An 18,759-nucleotide genomic window follows, 5' to 3' on the forward strand; every position below is an offset into this window, starting at 1 on the left:
AGTTACTTTGCAATCTAGAGGTACTTGGTTCGAAACTTGACATTAGAAAAAAAAAATTAAACTTATTTCTAAAATAACATACACCAATGTTTATGCTAAATTAAGAAATATACCAAATTCAACACTAAATTTATTTATTATACATAAATAAATAAAGAAAGCATTCAATAGCAATTCTCATTGATTCTAGTTAGTCAATAGTTATCTACAATTTGGACTCTTGAAATGACAGGTAAGATTCTTTTTACCAATTCATTATAGGTAAGTAAGATTAGATCAAAACAACAATATATAAATAACTTCATCAAATTGTTCAAATAATGATAAGTGGAAAATCAGGATTGGGGTTTTGGGCAGTAAAAAATTATTAACGCAACGTAAATAGTTTGATCAAGATTAAACAGTCTAAATTTTAAGATCATATAAAAAATTCAAACAAACCTAAACTTTTGAGAGAAACACATTTCAAAATACGATAATTATTAGACGCCGTGGAATCTTGATAGTAAATGAAAAAATAAAAAATATTCTTTTCCAAATAAAAAGTAGAATCTCTGTGGTCAACAAAAAAACGCACTTTAAACGGCTAAGACACTGCTTTAAGAAAACAAACACATACGCGTTACTCTCAAAATCTCTATATATTCAGTTCAAAGATTTTTAGAAACTTAACACAAAATTCAATTATCATACTCGTCACTGTTCTTATCACAACACCTCATAACCAATTTCCAACAACTTAACTCTGTTTCTCCTCTTTCTTAGGTTAGTTCCAAATTCTCAAAAATTCTACTTATCCATCATTTACATTAATTAATTCTTCACAGATCATTAATCTTTGGTACTTTTTATCATCTGGGTTGTCAAAAAGTTTCAATCTTTCCAAAGAAATTTCATTGAAATAGGTTTTCAAACGCATTCCCCTGTTTTGATACTCTGAATTACTCTGTTTTTTTTTATGCCAGCTTCTAAAATCTAAAATACCCAATTCGATTATTTTATTTCTTAATTAATTTCCTTGATAATATTATAGATTATTGATTAATTTTCACAACTGGGTCATCAAAATTTCATATTTTTTCATTGATTTCTGCATGCAAGAATATTAACAAAATACTCTGTTTCAGATTCCTCTGTTTTTTACTCTGTTTCAGATTCCTCTGAAGTCAAATTCTGGTTTTATTGATCATTTCATTCATTGAATCAAGATGGCCATAAAGACAATTGAATTGTTGAAAGGTTGTGGATCCCAAGAAGAATTAATGGAAGTGATTACTGCTGTGGCTTCAGATTTAGGAGATGTAATTGATGATGTGAACACTTTGCAAGTGATTCCATTGAAAGGTGCAATGACTAATGAAGTTTTTCAGATAAATTGGCCAACAAAAAATGATGGTGATCTCAGAAAGGTTCTTGTTCGATTATATGGTGAAGGTGTTGAAGTTTTCTTTGATAGGGATGAAGAAATTCGAACTTTTGAGTGTATCTCAAAGCATGGTCAAGGTCCACGTCTTCTTGCTCGTTTCACTACTGGTCGTGTTGAGGAGTTTATTCATGCCAGAGTATGTGATTCTCTTTTTCTTTTTCATATCTATATTTTTTTGTTTATATATATAATTATTTCATATTTTATTTTTAGTTCATGTAACCACTATTGAGGTCATATAAATTACAAAACTGTAACCAATAATGAATTGATCTGAGTGATAAAGGTTTTAGGCTCCTTAAGCATATAGTCGGAGGTTCAATCTCTGACTCCTACTAAAAATTTGGTTGTGAGGAGAGAATCAACTTTGTGTGTTCCATATGTTCCCGACAAAGATTAATCACCTTTAAACGGTGGTAGAAACTTCCTACTACCTATATAACATGGTAACACAAAAAAATAAAATAAGGTGAGGCCTAACCTAATCTACATTTTTTATGGGTAGGTTATGTAATTATTGGGGGAAAAATGTAATTTTGTGAAATGAAGAGTTTAGAAAGAATATGCACTCATCTTCATTTTACAAGTTTATTGGCCTAATCCAAAATTGAAGAGTAAACAATTTCTTATATACTCTTTCCTAGATTTTGAGAAGTGATATTTTATATGTTAAAATTTCATTACTCATTGGTAAATTCTTGATTTCCTATAAATGTTTTTAGGACAAAAATGAAAATAAGAAATAAACAAAACAAAAGAAAAAAAATAAGAACATTGAATAACAACAAATAAATACCATGAAAAAGACCCCAAGTTAGTTTAGTTTCAAATCATGTCAAAATCTATTATTGGTGTCTTAGCTATAAAGGGATGGACTTTTTCATCCCATATTCACTTTAGAAGTAAAGCATGATCTGTTTTATCTTGAAAATACACTGCTAGAATCATCTGTCATTAAGTCCTCTTAGAGCATGGAGGCCTATATGAGCCCAACATAACATAACATAACATACTATATCCCCCAAAATAAAGGCTGCAGTGAATATTTCATTTCATGTGTTAGCTTTTGAGATTGTAAGTTTGTAACTTAGTTTAAAAGTTGATTTACTTTATTCTTTATTCAAAGTTTTTTTTCCTTTGAAATTGTACCTCCTTTTTCCTTATATTATTCCCTTTATCTTTTGGAGCAATGGATGGTTATGGTTACCATTTGCCTCTTAATTATTTAGGACTAATTATTTAAGAATCATCTCCAAGAAATTCATTGAACGGTGTTGAGTCAATGGAATGAAATCAGGTGCTTTTAGGTGCTTCTTTTACCATTCTTTTCCCTAATTCCTTTATTCATTTTATTTATTCTATACTAATAATAAAGAAACATGCATTAGTATATTCTTGGAAAGGCATCTGAATTTTTTTTAATGCATGCATAGAAAGTACAGTCGTAAGACTTAGGATGTCATATTCTCTTTCTATTTTACTCATCAAATGCTCATTAATAAACATAGTAATAAAACTAAATAATTTATGGAACTAAGGTAGTAGCCTTTTTTACAGACACATAAATTCCAGCATACTAGTTTGTTAATTGTTTCACTAGTGAATAGGATAATTTGAAATTGATTGAAATTATGTTTCCACCAACATAACTTGATAGGCCTCATTTATATGAAGCTTATAAGGTTTAAATTTGATTTTGACATGTTTGGTTGCTTTCGAGTAGAATTAATTTCGCCTCTAGAATTGATTCTAACCGGAAGTTAGGATTTGTAGCTTTTGAGTCTAAACCTAAACGTGATTTTTACACAGAAATTTATTGTACAACTCATTTTTACGGAAATGTATCCAAACATAAACTAGTTTACATTCAACTCACTTTTAAGTTAAACCAATTCATTCAAAATCAATTTTTGCCATGGTGGAACCAAACATGCACGAAGTATATAGACAATGATGTTCCTTGATGTCATCCACTCGGTGCATGTTGGGAATTGTAGTGATATTGTTGAAGCTTCAAAGTATAGCTTCCATACTTGTAATTCCAAACATGCACCAAGTGTGATTTCATCCTATTTAACATGTTCATTTTTATTTTGGTGATAATAATGTGTACCTTTTTATCTGCTATTGATGTAACTTACTATTCTCTAATGACGTAAAGCCAATTGAAGGAGACTTAGAAATACAATGATGATTAATTTGACAAGCAGTGTTATTACCATTTTTAAGTACAATAATTGTTCATAACTTGATTCTTCTCTTGTTTTTGGTTTTCTAGACTCTATCAGCTTCCGACCTCCGTGACCCCGAAATATCATCTTTGATAGCATCTAAGATGAGAGAATTCCATAAGCTTCATATGCCTGGTACAAAGAAGGCTCATATTTGGCAGAGAATGAGGTAGTTATAGATAATATCAATCTTAAAATCCATTTTCTAAAAAAAATTCTATGAAGAATATCAAGTATTTTCCATTTGTTTTACTAGGAAATGGGTTGGTGAAGCCAAAAGTTTATGCTCCCCAAAGGAGACAAAAAATTTTGGATTGGACAATCTTGATGAAGAAATAAGTATCCTCGAGAAGGAGTTATCCGAAGGATATCAAGAGATTGGTTTTTGTCACAATGATTTACAATATGGTAACATTATGATGGATGAAGAGACTAGATCAATCACTCTAATTGTAAGCTAATAGTTATATAATTTCTTTGCCTTTTCAAAACATGCTAGTTGTTGCTTGCATTACAATCTTCATTTTTATTCATATTTTGATTTTTTTGTGATACAGGACTACGAATATGCGAGTTACAATCCTATTGCATATGACCTGGCAAATCATTTCTGTGAAATGGCCGCGGATTACCATAGCGATACACCGCATGTTCTTGACTATAGTAAATATCCTGGTAAAGTTTTTGTTCTTAGTCTTACATTTCCAAAATTATTACTTTATGTTGCTTCTTTTGATACTAATTTATATGGTGAAACAGAACTCGAGGAGCGTCAAAGGTTTATTCGCGCCTATCTGGGTTCTGAAGGTTAGTGAGTCCATTCTGTCGAAACCATAATGCAACGCTTCTGAATAACACACATGCATGCGCACATGCATGCGCACATGCACGCGCACGCCTCACGCACATACATACATATATACAGTATATATATATATTTCTCAAATTTAAGTTTTTTCTTACAACTACTTTTTGTACACAGGCAAGAAACCAAGTAATGCTAAGGTGAATCAGTTAGTGATTGCGGTTGAAAAATACACTCTTGCAAACCATCTCTTTTGGGGCTTATGGGGACTTATTTCGGTAAGACTTTTTTTCTTTCTTCCTTGTTAGTTATTCTAAAGAATGCTACTTGTACTTGTTAGCCAAGTACATAACTATATATTATATTATATGCTGATACAGTATACATGTTTTACTTGTAATTGCAGAGTTACGTGAATACAATCGACTTTGATTACAAAGAATATGCAAGGCAGAGGTTTCAGCAGTACCGGCTAACGAAGCCTACTTTATTGGACTCACCAAGCATCGTTTCCCAAAACGAAACTGTGAATGGTTCACTACCACTAGCATCATGTGTGTGATTGTCGTAATTTTCTATCAGGAACGCTATGTCAGTTATGCTAGCTCCTCATTTTTTAGTGAAGTTAGTTATGTGTTTATTATAATAAAATCTGAAGGCAAACTGTATCTGTAAAGTGTAAATAATATATTGTCACTAACTATGTGCATTGAGTTTCTGACAATTTTAGCTTAAAGTTTCTTATCAACCCCTCACTTTTGGGATTGAAGAAAATTAGAATTGGTGTGTTTTTTGTTTTTCGTGTAATAAAGTCTCGTGTTCATGTCTTATGAATGATAAATTAGGCGTTGAGTTAACCCTTTTTATGCACGGATTCACTTCAGATTAGTCATGGCTTGGTGTCGCTTTTGTATTTTGAGACATTTATATTTTTCAATAGTCTTGAACTAAACTAAAGGAAATAGAAAAAGAATGTTACACACAATTAAACAAAACACATTTATTAATTATAAGGTGCACCAATTATATATTACAAACCATGGCAATAATCAGCCCCTTAGAAAATCCACATCAAACCAAACAAAGCTTCCATATGATACATGATATAACACACAAACAAAACACACATAAATTCACACTCTTGATCACAAGGAGACCCCACATTTTATTTAATTAGGTTTCTATAATATCATACAAGAAGTTTGAAACATGAGCAGTGGGGTGTAGTGAAGACTGGAGAGCATTTTGGCAGAAAGATCTAGCGACGGAAGCTCCTAACCGATCGTGGCGGTTCAGCTTCATTGTCACGCAGCTTGATAAGTGTATAAACTCCGGAACCAGCAAGAGCACCAAGCGTCGGCGCCACCAAATATATCCAGATATGCTTGTAATTTCCTGCTGCCACGGCTGGGCCTAAGGTGCGCACTGGATTCATCGAACCACCACTTGTTGGCCTATAGCATTTACATTCAACCACAATATTACTCACAATCTTAAATTAAAGAATTCAAATCAAATCATGTAAACAATAAAAATTTAAATACATCAGTCATATTAATTCATACCCTGAGATAAGAATGTTGAGCAAAACTGTAGCCCCAACAGCTATACCAGCCAATTCACCAACCTGCATTAATGAAGTTATGTAAATGGTTAATGAGTTTTGACATCTGATATATCTATTAATCATCTATTACACGTAATTAACCACGCATTTGAACTGCGTCAACTACTTAGATTGTCGTAGAAAATTTGTCCAATTTTTGTTGTTCAGATAACACAAACGAATGAATGAACGTACCGCGCGGGAATCAGTAGCAACAGCAGTAACAACAAACAAGAGAATAAAAGTGATGATAAACTCAGTTGCAAAAGCTTGTCCAACGTCAACAGTAGGGACAGTGACACCACCAGAGAGGAATGGATGGTAAACAACTTTGAGAGCATAACAAGCGCAGATCGAAGCGGAGGTTTGTGCCGCAATGTAGGCAGGAACATGTGCCCAAGGAAAATGGCGAAACGCAGCGAACGCGATGGTGAGTGATGGATTGAGATGTGCACCTGAGATATGACCAATTGAGAGAATAATGAACATGACTGTTAATCCAGCACAAGCTGCATTTCCCATAAGTGTTTCTACTCCATTGTATTTGTTGTTCACTATTGGTCCTGCTGTTGCTGCATATATTAGTATGAATGTTCCTACAAATTCTGCTCCAATCTGTCACACATTTTAACATTCACTTTATTTTATTTTATCACTTCTGTTATAATTGATTGTAGAATTATAGAAATGAAAAATATACATTTGGAACATTCACTTAATAGTGTATTTTAACTTTTTATTTTATTTTTGTATTTTAGTCAATATTAAAGAAAAGTAGAAAATTACACAAAGTTTTTTTTTTTTTTTTGGTAAGTACACTTAAAGTGTTAGTTCGGTGATAATAATAACTTAGCCTTATAACTTTAAAATATATAGGGTTCGAATTCTATTAAACACAATCGTAAAATTGTCATCAAATTTCTAGTCCCACACCCGTGCGATGCACAGGTGTTATGTGGTATTTTATATTATAATGTTGAAAAATTATTCGTATAAATTGTAACAATAAGTATTATAAAATGAAAATAATAATAATAATAATAATAATAATAATAATAATATAAAAGTGATGTACTTATCACTTCCTCCAACCAATATATATACCTATATGTATAGAGAATGAGTACGGACCATCAAAATTGAATGAATTTTTTTTTTTTGTGGGGTGCGCCAGCCAATGCAATAGTGCAACGCATAGGCGACACACTAAAATTGAATGAAATATGATAATGATAATGGTTATTATATATTTCAATCACATAACCTAACTTTTTGCATAACCTTCACTCTTCTCTAAAATTATAATGTAATTAAGTCAATAATGTATACACTCTTCGTATTTTTTTGTGTGACTAAATTATAAACTCTTTGTTGTTTCTATGAAAACAGTTGACATTTAAATGGGATAAATGTTGAAAGAGAATCCAACTATGTTCATCTTCATTGTCACTAAGAAATGTTATAATAATGTAGAAAAGTGTAACATCTTGTGACATCAATTTTTGGATAATTGGAGAGGTATAATTCAATAATAATGTAGAAAATTGTAACATCTTGTGACATCAATTTTTGGATAATTGGAGAAACATAATTCTTTATTATTTATTATAAGATTGATATAATATAAAAAAAAAATAGAGATGAGAATGATATAATATAAGGAAGTGATGTGGAAACAAAAAAAAAATAGAGATGAAAATGATATAATATAAGGAAGTGATGTGGCATTATTGTGTGATTTAATTGGATGTAAGTGGGTGATGTGGATTAGGGTTAAGATGGATAGCAGGAGAACTATCTAGGAATTATATATATAGATTAGTTTTTTTTTTATCGTAAAATTGTCATTATTTTTTTTTTCATATGCCAAGCCGATTTTTTTTTATTACATAGAGGGCAAAAGTCCATCCAAGTCGAATGTTTAAGTATTCAAATCTACTCATTTACACTCATACGTTACCCTCATTTAATTCATTTTTTAAACAAATTGCTCAACAAATATTCCTTCCGTCCCAAAATATAAGTAAAATTTAGTCGACAAAAGTGAATGTATTTGGTCCAAAACTTTAATCAAATACACCAAGTTTATTTGACTAATTTTTTCTTATATTTTGGGACGGAGGGAGTATTTAATACAATTAATTATTTTTTAACTATTTGGTACACAAATTAATTAGGAATGCCAATAGAGTGTAGTAAATTCTACTCCCCCAGACACAATTATAAGCAAAAAATATTTTTTAGATTTATTGAAAAAATAATGTATTCAGTCTATATTATTGACCAGATACATTACTTTTTCAATTAATCTAACAAATAGTTTTTGCTTATAATTATGTCTAGAGGAAGTACTCGTCACTCCTGCAACCACGTCTTCCGGGAGAATTTCCCCTAGTCTATGCGGATCCAAATGGTCCTAAGGGATTGTCAACATAATTTATTAATTTTTTGACAGAATCAACAGAAAAATTAATAATCAATTTTTTGATAATTTTTTTTCAATCAATTTGATGGTATATATTTCTTTAAGAGAAAAGATGTTTCAACAACCATTTTTAAACGACTTTTGTAACAACTCTCTCATACTCTCATTGTACTTTTATTTTCTCTCCACCAAATTAACCAGTGATCCGAAGGGTATGCCATGCAAAGCCTCAAATAGGAATATGGCATAGGTGATAGGTTTATATTTTTAACACAAATTGTGTTTATATTTTTTTTGGTTACAAAATATAGTGCGTTTGGTCTACAGCTTAGCAGCTCAGTTACATGTTTTTAATTAACTTTTTTTTTTTTTTTTTGGTTACAGTTTTTAATTAACTTATATTACAGTATTTCTACTATACATATAGTCTGTTTCAATAAAAAAGAATATCTCTGTGCAATAAATTCATCTTTGTTTTTCTGTCAATGTACAGTAAATTTGTGTACAATAAAATTTAGTATTCTCTCCGGCCTTATTTATAAGTAAAAATTACTTTTTAGATTCATTAAAAAATCAATGTATTTAGCATAAATATATACTAGATTCATTAGTTTTTCAATGAATTTAAAAAATAACTTAAGATTAAATCTTTGTATATAAAAAAAAAAAATCTAGTAAATCATACATACTGACACTGTACATTGGAAGGCAGACAAAATTTTATTGAAATGTGTGAAACTGAAGATAACAATAAATTTCAACATAAAATATATTCGCCTCCTCCGATGCACTTCAAGATCAATATACACTTACTACTATACTATTGGTAAATGGTAAATGAAACTAGAAAAATGTTAGTAACATTACACTTTGGAGCACCGATTAACCTCTAAAAAATATAAACAATCTTATTTTCGATATTTTTTTTGGTTTGTTTAACTAGTGATCCTATGCGCTAATTAGCATACAATAAAATTATATACTTCATCCGATTCTTTTTATAAGAAATAATTTGAAAAAATTACAAAGACCAAAAAAGCTAATTTTTGTCATTAATAATTATAAAATTTTATGTTTGATTCCAAAATTAACCTTGCAATAGCATGTGAAATAGGTCTCTCTAATTAATGCATTTGCATTGGAATGAATTATTTGATTTTATTTAATAAGGGTACAAATGGAATTGTGAATCGAATACAAAATAAATTTAAAGAGTATTTCTTATAAAAAGTACCAAATTTTTTTCTCCAAAATGTTTCTTATAAAAAGGACCGAATGTAGTATATATAATCAGCAAATTAAAGTAGTGATGCATAATTGTATATTCTTCATGAGCATAACTAAATTGATAGGGGTAATTGATAGGGGTATTGTGTATTTTATATGCATGACCGGAGTTCGAATCCAAAATCTTTCACAAATAGCAATATATACACACAGGTCGCACGACTTTGATAGGAGTAAACTACAATATTAAATTACTTAATGACTTTGTTTTTTTTAAGTAGTCTAGTTGTTAGAAATTTTTCTCGTAAGTGGATAAGTGAGAGTGTTTGAGGTTTGAACTTCAATCCATGCATATAAAATGTAATATCCCTATCAACTGAGTTAAACTCACACAAACAAATATGCACGTGTCTCGTGTATATAGTTTTGATAAACGGGATAAAATGAAAGTGTTTATAAAAAGAGTTTTAGGGAAGTAGATGTTGCCTTTGTTTACTGAAAAGAAATAAATAAAAACTTGATTGCAGACTGACAAGTGGATCAGTCTATCGTCGAGTATTTGATCCAAATAACATACTCCCTCCGGTCCTTATTATAAGGAACATTTTGGGAAAAAAAATTGGTCCTTTTTATAAGAAACTTTGACCAATTTTCAAATGTTCTAAATGTTCAATTTCACTTATGCCCTTATTTATTATGAAAGAGAGTTTAAAAATAAGTAAGTTAGTTGAATAAAAAGTAATTAAATAAGGGTAAACATGGAATAAATTTAAATTTATAAGAGTATTAAATAAAAATAACTATGTTAAATGTGTGTCCTTGGTCTGTGTGATTTTTTCAAAGTGTTCCTTATAAAAAGGACCGGAGGGAGTATCATATATTTCATATAATTTAGGGAAACTTCTTTTCATGAGACGTACTGGCATTTTCCTAGGGAAAGATTGTTTTTGGTGAACCCTTAAAATAAGTTAATATATTTTATAATTTAAATAAAGACATTACACTTAATTATTTTGGAATTAAATTTGATGTAGCTACTACGTGATGCAATTATGTATCTGAATTGTTCAATCATAATCTGACAAATGATATTTTTTTAGTGTTAATTTATCTATATTTAATCTAAAATGTCATATCATAAATTAGCAGTCGATATTCAAAACAGCTTGAAATTACATGCTTCATCTACGGCAGCCGATCTAAATCCAATTATTTCATATCAAAATAACAGATTTACCTATGTTTTCTACTTATAAAAAAATGTAAAAACGACGGCAAAAAGAGTATAAAACTATAAATAAGAATGAATATTAAAGACTACAAAGAACTACCGGTACTAGTATAACGCGTGCAAAGAATATTTTGCATTATTTTGCTAATAATAACCCAATCATGCATATCTCATTTCATAGCTTCGTAAAATACAAATTGTCAAAAATTATCAAACAATAAAGAAATTGGCAATGCCAAATTATTTTAATTTTTTATAATTAACATTAATATACAATACATTTATGTCATATATACATAGTATACCAGTAGTATATCCTTATAAAATAATAATAGAGAGTTTATAAAAAAAGTACACTAGTAGTATATATAAAATGTTATCTAGTGTATATTTTAGTCAATGTTTACTGTCTTTTTTCCTTCTAAACAACAACTATTAATGTATCTAATTTATCAAAGTATAGACTAAAAATATTAATTGTTTAATTTTTGTTTATAATTGAGATGGAAAGGATTACTCGCTAACTCACATGAAACAGTTAAAAATCAATCTGACAATGCTAGCTATAAATCAAATGAAATTAATTTATGGGCGGTGGCATGAAAAAAAAAAACTTAAAAAAATAATCACAAAAAAGCCGTTGACCAAAACCACAAAGAGAGAGAAGTTGTTACCTTCTGAGCGAGAGACACACTCGGAATTCCAACACTAGAAGCCATGTTAATGCAACCATTGCTTTTACCACCCGGCAAACACATGTTGCACCTCCCCATTGCAAATGACTCACGCTCAAGCGAATCAATTCTCACTGATGAGAATAGTGGCCCTCCCGGAGTATCTGGGGTTGCTGGCACCGACGCAGCCGTCGGTGTCCCAATCTCCGATTCCGTCATTCCTTTTTTTTTTCTTTTTTTTTTTTGGGTTAATTAAATAAAAAAAAACTAAAAAAGAAAAAGATAATTGGATAGAATAGTGAATATACCAACACTACATAATTTTCCAAATGTAAGAAAAAACAATTTTTTTGGTTTTTTTTTGGGGGGGGAGGTTTAAGGTTGAAAAGGGTACAGTTACATAATTGGTAGGTTTTTATAAATTTGTTTTTAAGTAATGGAAAGAAAAAAGGGACCCAGGTTTGTAACTTAGCTAGAAATTAGAAGAAGCTAAAGAAATTGAACATGTAAATGAAAATAGAGTTTAGATCAAAGTTGCATGATGTAGTTGTTTTTAGGATTGGAATAGAATCAAAGAAAACTTGTGATAAAGGTTGTGATCCAATTTGGATGTTGGAGAAAAAAAGAGAAAGGCAAGAAACGTGGTTGAAGGTGGAGGAGAGAACTAATGGTTGGAAAAAGTGAGTTTTCAACAACTTATGGTGATGATGGAGGAGAAGTGTGAGGAGTTGTTAAATATTAAGTCATTAACATGTTATTTTATGGATTATAAAAATGAGTTTGGAAAGTGCTATGAATATGGTATAGTGTTTATTTTGCTTGTAATATACACGAATTCAGTATACTTTTTATTTGATATTTTATAAATGAAGAAAGTCAATGCCTAGCTTGCATTATTGTTTTTCTCTATGTAATAATACTCTAGTGTATGATTTTTTTAATATTTGATAATAAATAAGATATTATAAATTATAAATAGTCTTAGTTGCTCGTTTTCTTTTTTGGCTAGCTAGCACATACGTATTGTTGATTAATTACTCTCTCATGCAATAGATGAAAAATATGACTCAATTGATTTTAGTTTGATCAAATATAATAATTTGAATCAGTGTTTTAAAAACCGGACCGGTCATTGAACCGGAGAGGGTATCGGGTCACTGGTTCATTGGTCGAACCACTGGGTCACTGATCGAACTGCATAATAAATCGGATTAAACCGGTGGAATAAACCGGTCTTTATAATAAAACTACCTAGTTATATATGGGCTTTGCTTAAAAAAAAAAGGGCTTAAACAAGTAACAACCTAATTCCCATCTCTTAAAATAAGACTATAAATTGAAACAACCCTAATTATCTATTGTTTGTTGTCACTTGTCAGCCGCTGCCTCCTCTTCTTCTTCTACTTTCTCCAAAATTTATTCTTCACTTCTCCCTTCTACTCCCTTCTATGTTGCTACTACTTCTATTCCCACAAGAATACATCATTAAAACTTATGAGAAGTAATAACATGAACATGAAATAGAGAATTTTAACAATTACAAGATTAAATTTATGTTATAGTTCAAATCTTCACCTCTTTGTTTCTAATTAATTTCAACAAATCTTTTCTCCTCTGTTAATTTCTCTAAATCTTCCCTTATCTGTTTCTACTGTTTACGTTTTTTTTTTGGCAGATCTGTTTCCAGTTTTTTTTTTTAAATGCATTAGACCGGTCGGTTTTCCAAAAAACCGCCTATGGTTTTTCCAAGTTTGACCGGTTTTGACCGGTTTATTTGCATGGTCGGTCCATTAGCGAACCAACTCGGTAACTCCTCCGATTCACGGTCCGACCGGTTTGACCGGCCGGTCCGGTCCGGTTTTTAAAACACTGATTTGAATGTTTGAGAGCCAGAACAATGGAACATCGAGGATTGAAAGATATATCTGTTAAATATATTTGGATCTCATTCCCATAAGTTAGCTCATAAGGGTGAGGTTGCCCTCACATATTTATACACTTCACATTCATGAGAATCTAAACAATGTGGGACTTCAAACAAACTCCAACAATAACATATTCAACACCCACTGTCACGCCTAGCGTAGTCCCGGGTCAAATGTCCATATTGCAGTCCTTAACCCGGCTCTGGTATCTTGTTAAATATGTTTGGATATCAACCCCAAAAACTTGCTCGTAGTGTGAGGTTGCCCTCACATATTTATACATTTAACATCCCGGGAACCTAAACTATGTGGAACTTCAAACAAACTCGACAACACAAACAACATATTCAACACCCACCCTCACGTCCAGCGTGGTCCTCGGTCAGATGCTCACATTGCAGTCTTTAACCCGGTTCTGATACCATGTTAAGTATGCTTGGATCTCAACCCCAAAAACTAGCTCAAAGGGTGAGGTTGCCCTCACATATTTATACACTTCACATCCCGAGAACCTAAGCAATGTGAGACTTCAAACAAACCAACAACACAATTACCTATTCCAACAATATCAAGGTTCGAGGAAGCAACCAACTCACTAAAAAATTTGCACACATGTTGCCTTCTTGAAAAGTATAGAGATGCAAGCTTTCGAGCCTAGTCCAAGGTCGGTCCCGAGTTTTTAGAGGCCACGTACAAATTTTAAAAGTGGCCTCTTATAATAAAAAATAAATACAATTTAAAAAAAAAACATAGAAAATAATTATCCTTATAATTAAAATAAAAAAAATTTGGGTGTTTCTTTCCCTTTTTTGAGAGATTGGACCTGATAATTGGACCTTTATATTTTTGCAATAATATATTAAATTTTACACCCCAATTTTACTAATACTACTACCCCATGATATTGTTTTAGAGACCCGCTGTCACGGCCCTTGTTGCATTTGCTTCAGGGCCGGGCCTAAGTCTAGAAGGAGGGTATCTTGAATCAGAGGGGGTATACTAATGAAACCTGGCAATATTATTTCCTTGGGAATGTTAACACAATGAAGGGAGTCCGAATAGTAGATGATATCATGGAAATATAACTACTTAACCAGGGAGAGGCCATGGCGAATAACTTTGAACTCAACATAGAGAATGTCGGTGTGGTCTAAAAGATGACCGGTGTGATTCCGATATCCACCCGAGACAGTTGCGGTCCATATTAGTAGTGGTGCCATTTTGGTTTGACGAGTGCCATCTAACCCACCGGTCGTCGTGAGACTGAGTTGCTGGCCTATATCGAAGCATATATTTTTGCCTATTAGTCTTTATATACTAGTAAAAAATTAGTAGTGAATTAAGTTGTTTATTTTTTATTTATTTTTTGGGTGTGAGTTGTTTATTTATTTATTTAGAAAAATGGAGAATCATCTAATCATTCTTTTGGTGGCTTTGTGTTTGCGCCTAATGATGAGTAATGACAGCATTAGTGTGCTTGCGGACAAGAAAAATAGTTAAATCCAAGAGCAGCATGATTTGGCTAAGGGATTAGCACTATTCTTGCCCTATCATTTTATGATTATTTTTTTACGATCGTTAATACTACTAGTATATTATCATATCATGTGACATTATAAAAAAAAAGAAAGTATATTACTGTATCATGTGAATGAACATCTAAGCTTTAAGTCCCATCATGCTTGAGTTGGGTCAAAGAAAATGTCCTATCATGATAAGTTACGATTTGTTAATTTCGACTTTCCAACTCCAATTCATTGTTGGTTAATGTAAGTAATTTCTAAACCCCTCATAATTCAACAAAATTTATGATATAAAACAATTTTCAAACCAAAAATAGAAATAGAGAGCATTTTAGATGTAGGAAATGAAGCTTCCCCACTTGGGCGGTTGACATCCATCCTATAGTACCACCACTACTAGTTGACTTGATGAGGGATGATTCTATATTAAATAGGTGGGTGCGTGGGACCTCTATGCAGCCATAAATTTATGGAAATGGATTCATCAGCCATCGTTCAGTCAGGCTGCAGTCGGCTGCTCTGAACCGTTTGATAAAAATCAGACGGTTCAGATCTTAATGCAGTTTTAGTTTTATAAAATATAAATATTTTAACTTTAACTCTGAACTGTTTGATTATAAATCGGACGACTGTGATCTACCGACTGCATGCAGTCACAGTCATTGACTGCACCCAATTCGTATCCCATATTTATGCATTTTCTCTCCTCTAGGCTCTAGGCAGGCAGGCAGCAATTTGCTCAAATAATTTTGGTCATTGGTCTACCTTGGTGACTCACTCCAACTTGCCACTACGTTCCCCAAAATTCAACGTCATCTTTATATGCATTCCAAAATTCATCTTGGACTCAATCCACATATAGAAGGTTAATTGGGATTGCAAATACCTTTTTATAAGAGCTACTTTAATTAAAATGTATTATTCATTTATCTTGTTTTGATTGTATTTTTTTAATGATATAAATGTAAATATTAACATATAAGATCTTATTTAATTTATTTTGATGAGTATTTACAAAATTTTAAGTTTTTATAATTTTTACTAATAGACAATTAAAAATATTAGTGATAAAATTTACGGATTGACACTTGTGTTAGGTCTTATATTTAGGGACGGAGAGATTATTTATTATCTATTCACGATAGTATTTTTTTGTCATTCCCGCGAGTTTAACTCAATTGATAGAGACGTCACATTTTATATGTAAAGTTGGTGTTCGAAGTATAAACAATTCACTTATTTACCTATAAAGTGAAATTTCTAACCACTAAACTACTAATAAAAATAGAAATTTGTCAACTTCATTCTTGCCACTCCAACAAATAACAACCTCGATCTATCGATCCCCTTCATTGAATGCTACACTCATTAATGTTTCCCTGTGTTTCCCCATAAACCCTATCCTTAAATTTTAATAATAAATTATGAAAAATGTTAAGAAGTTTAATATACAAATATGAAAAATACTAAACAGTGTTCCGGTGCAATGGTTAAGAAAACAAAAATGATAATATATTCTTGAAAATAGTTTCAATGTATTGAAATGTTAAAAAAGAATCTTTTTTATTAAAAACTTTTACTTTTATTTATATTTTTTGGATCTTAACCATTTCTCCTGAGGTACCATTTAACACGACCATATAAATATTTTATTGGTATTGTGTAATCAATCTTTTTAAGATTGATTTTTTTTTTATATTATTTAATATTAAATTGATAGTTTATCATGTGCTCTAAGAACACATATTAACATGACCCATAAATTATAAATTATTTCACTTGTCTGAAAATAATGATCTTTGATTTCTGCTAAAAAAAAATACATTTTATACAAATTAGCTCATTTGAAATTTTCATATAATATCGATTTTTTCCTTTCAATTATACTATCTAATTAATACTATTTATTCCGTTTCTTTTTACTTGTTGCACATACTAAGACAACTAATAAATTCTGGTAGGAATGACAATTTGACCCATACACAGTGGGCACCCATAAAAAATACCCATAATTGGTAGGGTAAAAACCCGCATTTTAGGTACGAGCACGGGTATTGGTAATTACCCGCAAAAATAAACGGGTATGGGTGCGGGTACGGGTACCTTAGTACCCACCCCGCCCCATACCCACATAATATATTTATTTATTTTATATATGTTTTTATATAATAACATATGTATATCAATTTAAAAAAATACAACAACAATTAAATTATTAGACATTTTTAATAAAAATGTTTATTTATAATATAATATAAACACAACGTGACAAAGAAATGAACTTTAACATGAGATTGATAAATTTTTTGTTTATAATTTTCCTGAGTCAACATTAAAATATTTTAAAAAACAATAATTATATTAAAATGATATGATATTTTATAATCGATCGATTTATTTTTATCAAAAATGCGGGTAATGGATACAGGTATGGGTACGTACTTAGGTACCCATATGGTATGGGGACGGAGACAAAGATCATTACCCATGCGGGTATGGGGATGGATACGGGTATTTTTTTAAACTGCGGGTATGGGGATGGGTACTATAGTACCCTACCCATACCCTACCCATTGTCATCCCTAAATTATGGTGTTTTATCTTTTTTCTTGTTTTTAATCTAAATAAGTGATTTTTCTTTTTTTTGTTGTGATATCGTCGTTTGAGTGCGGCGTTGTGTTGTTCGTCGTCATTGTTACGACATTTGTTTGTTCGTCTTATTGTGGTATTCGTTTAGTTCACATTGAAGACCAACTTCAATCAATTGCATATTCGATCAATGATTTGGACATCATCGTTGCAGATCCGAAAGCATGGACATTCCAGTGACTTTAGTTTTATCATATTATTTGTAGGCATTTTGCCGTTGTATATGCTATTAACTTGGATGTTGTGAGTTTGTTCGCAGATTCATCCTTTTTGTTTTTAGCTATGTTGAATTTGTACTTAAATCTGATGTACTCTATCGATTATTGGAATGAATGAATATCGTTGTTTTCTTGTGTAAAAAAATAAATTATGGTGCGGAATTCAAAATGGTTGAATTTAAGGAAAGCTTCACCTAACATGTCTATATTTTAGGGTGGATAGGACATTGAAAAAGAAAAGTTTCACCCAACATATTTATATTTATGCGTTGACGTTGAGCAAGCGAAATTTGTGTTGTTTTGTGATAGTTGGAGTGTCATCGATCTTCACAAGAACTCGATATTTGATTTCTTATCAAAGCACATTGAGGTACAAAATTATTGGGTACAAGAAATATTGAAGAAGAAATTGTTTTCACTTGAGAAGATACGTACGGACGAAAATGATTCAGATATGATGACAAAGATATTGTCTGTGACAAATATGATTTTTTGCAGAAAGAAGACGAGCATGGTGGAGCAGCTCCTTCCCATTTGAGTCGCGAGGGAGAGATTTGTTGGGTGAGTTCACTCCCAAATGGGACCTACCAATTATAATTTTTTATAAAAAAAATTAAATGTGTGTGGTGGGGGGGATGCAAAAAGGAATGGGCTTGGCATCTTTGGCCTATGTGTTTTCAACGTGAAGACAACAAAAGAGTTTTTTTTTTTTTTTTTATTGACAAGGAAAGGATTTTCATAATGTAACAACACATCATATTGAATAAAAAAAAATTGTCGCTTTTGGTGGGGTGTGAGAATTGGTGGGGGCATGAAAGG

The 18,759-nt window shown here is 31.3% G+C and overlaps 2 protein-coding genes across 3 annotated transcripts; one reads left to right on the plus strand and one right to left on the minus strand.

The window, feature by feature from the left end:
* Positions 1 to 574: 574 nt before the first annotated feature.
* LOC123903839 (probable choline kinase 2) lies at positions 575 to 5,354 on the plus strand. Of its 2 annotated transcripts, none has more exons than XM_045953496.1 (8): positions 575 to 765; positions 1,155 to 1,562; positions 3,705 to 3,826; positions 3,914 to 4,109; positions 4,215 to 4,332; positions 4,417 to 4,464; positions 4,640 to 4,740; positions 4,869 to 5,354. In XM_045953496.1, the coding sequence occupies exons 2-8, from the start codon at positions 1,209 to 1,211 to the stop codon at positions 5,022 to 5,024; spliced, it is 1,095 nt and encodes a 364-aa protein (XP_045809452.1). In that variant the 5' UTR covers positions 575 to 765; positions 1,155 to 1,208; the 3' UTR covers positions 5,025 to 5,354. The 2 variants fall into 2 exon arrangements, with proteins under 2 accessions (XP_045809452.1, XP_045809461.1); XM_045953505.1 differs by having other exon boundaries at positions 611 to 765; positions 1,128 to 1,562.
* An 83-nt stretch (positions 5,355 to 5,437) lies between these two features.
* On the minus strand, positions 5,438 to 12,510 carry LOC123903851 (probable aquaporin NIP5-1). Its single transcript, XM_045953516.1, has 4 exons — positions 11,626 to 12,510; positions 6,264 to 6,683; positions 6,028 to 6,089; positions 5,438 to 5,916 (listed from the first exon to the last, which is right to left on the minus strand). The coding sequence occupies exons 1-4, from the start codon at positions 11,842 to 11,844 to the stop codon at positions 5,721 to 5,723; spliced, it is 897 nt and encodes a 298-aa protein (XP_045809472.1). The 5' UTR covers positions 11,845 to 12,510; the 3' UTR covers positions 5,438 to 5,720.
* Positions 12,511 to 18,759: the final 6,249 nt, after the last annotated feature.

This window comes from Trifolium pratense, linkage group LG1 (genome assembly GCF_020283565.1).
Source record: "Trifolium pratense cultivar HEN17-A07 linkage group LG1, ARS_RC_1.1, whole genome shotgun sequence".
NCBI classification, from domain to species: Eukaryota; Viridiplantae; Streptophyta; class Magnoliopsida; order Fabales; family Fabaceae; genus Trifolium; species Trifolium pratense.

Coding starts and splice junctions, on each gene's coding strand:
- LOC123903839 (XM_045953496.1), top strand. CDS start 1,209: ATGGCCATAAAGACAATTGAATTGTTGAAAGGTTGTGGATCCCAAGAA. Junction 3,827..3,913: donor CATATTTGGCAGAGAATGAG/GTAGTTATAGAT, acceptor TTGTTTTACTAG/GAAATGGGTTGGTGAAGCCA. Junction 4,333..4,416: donor TGACTATAGTAAATATCCTG/GTAAAGTTTTTG, acceptor ATGGTGAAACAG/AACTCGAGGAGCGTCAAAGG.
- LOC123903851 (XM_045953516.1), bottom strand. CDS start 11,844: ATGACGGAATCGGAGATTGGGACACCGACGGCTGCGTCGGTGCCAGCA. Junction 6,090..6,263: donor TTGCTACTGATTCCCGCGCG/GTACGTTCATTC, acceptor TCATTAATGCAG/GTTGGTGAATTGGCTGGTAT. Junction 5,917..6,027: donor CTCAACATTCTTATCTCAGG/GTATGAATTAAT, acceptor TAAATGCTATAG/GCCAACAAGTGGTGGTTCGA.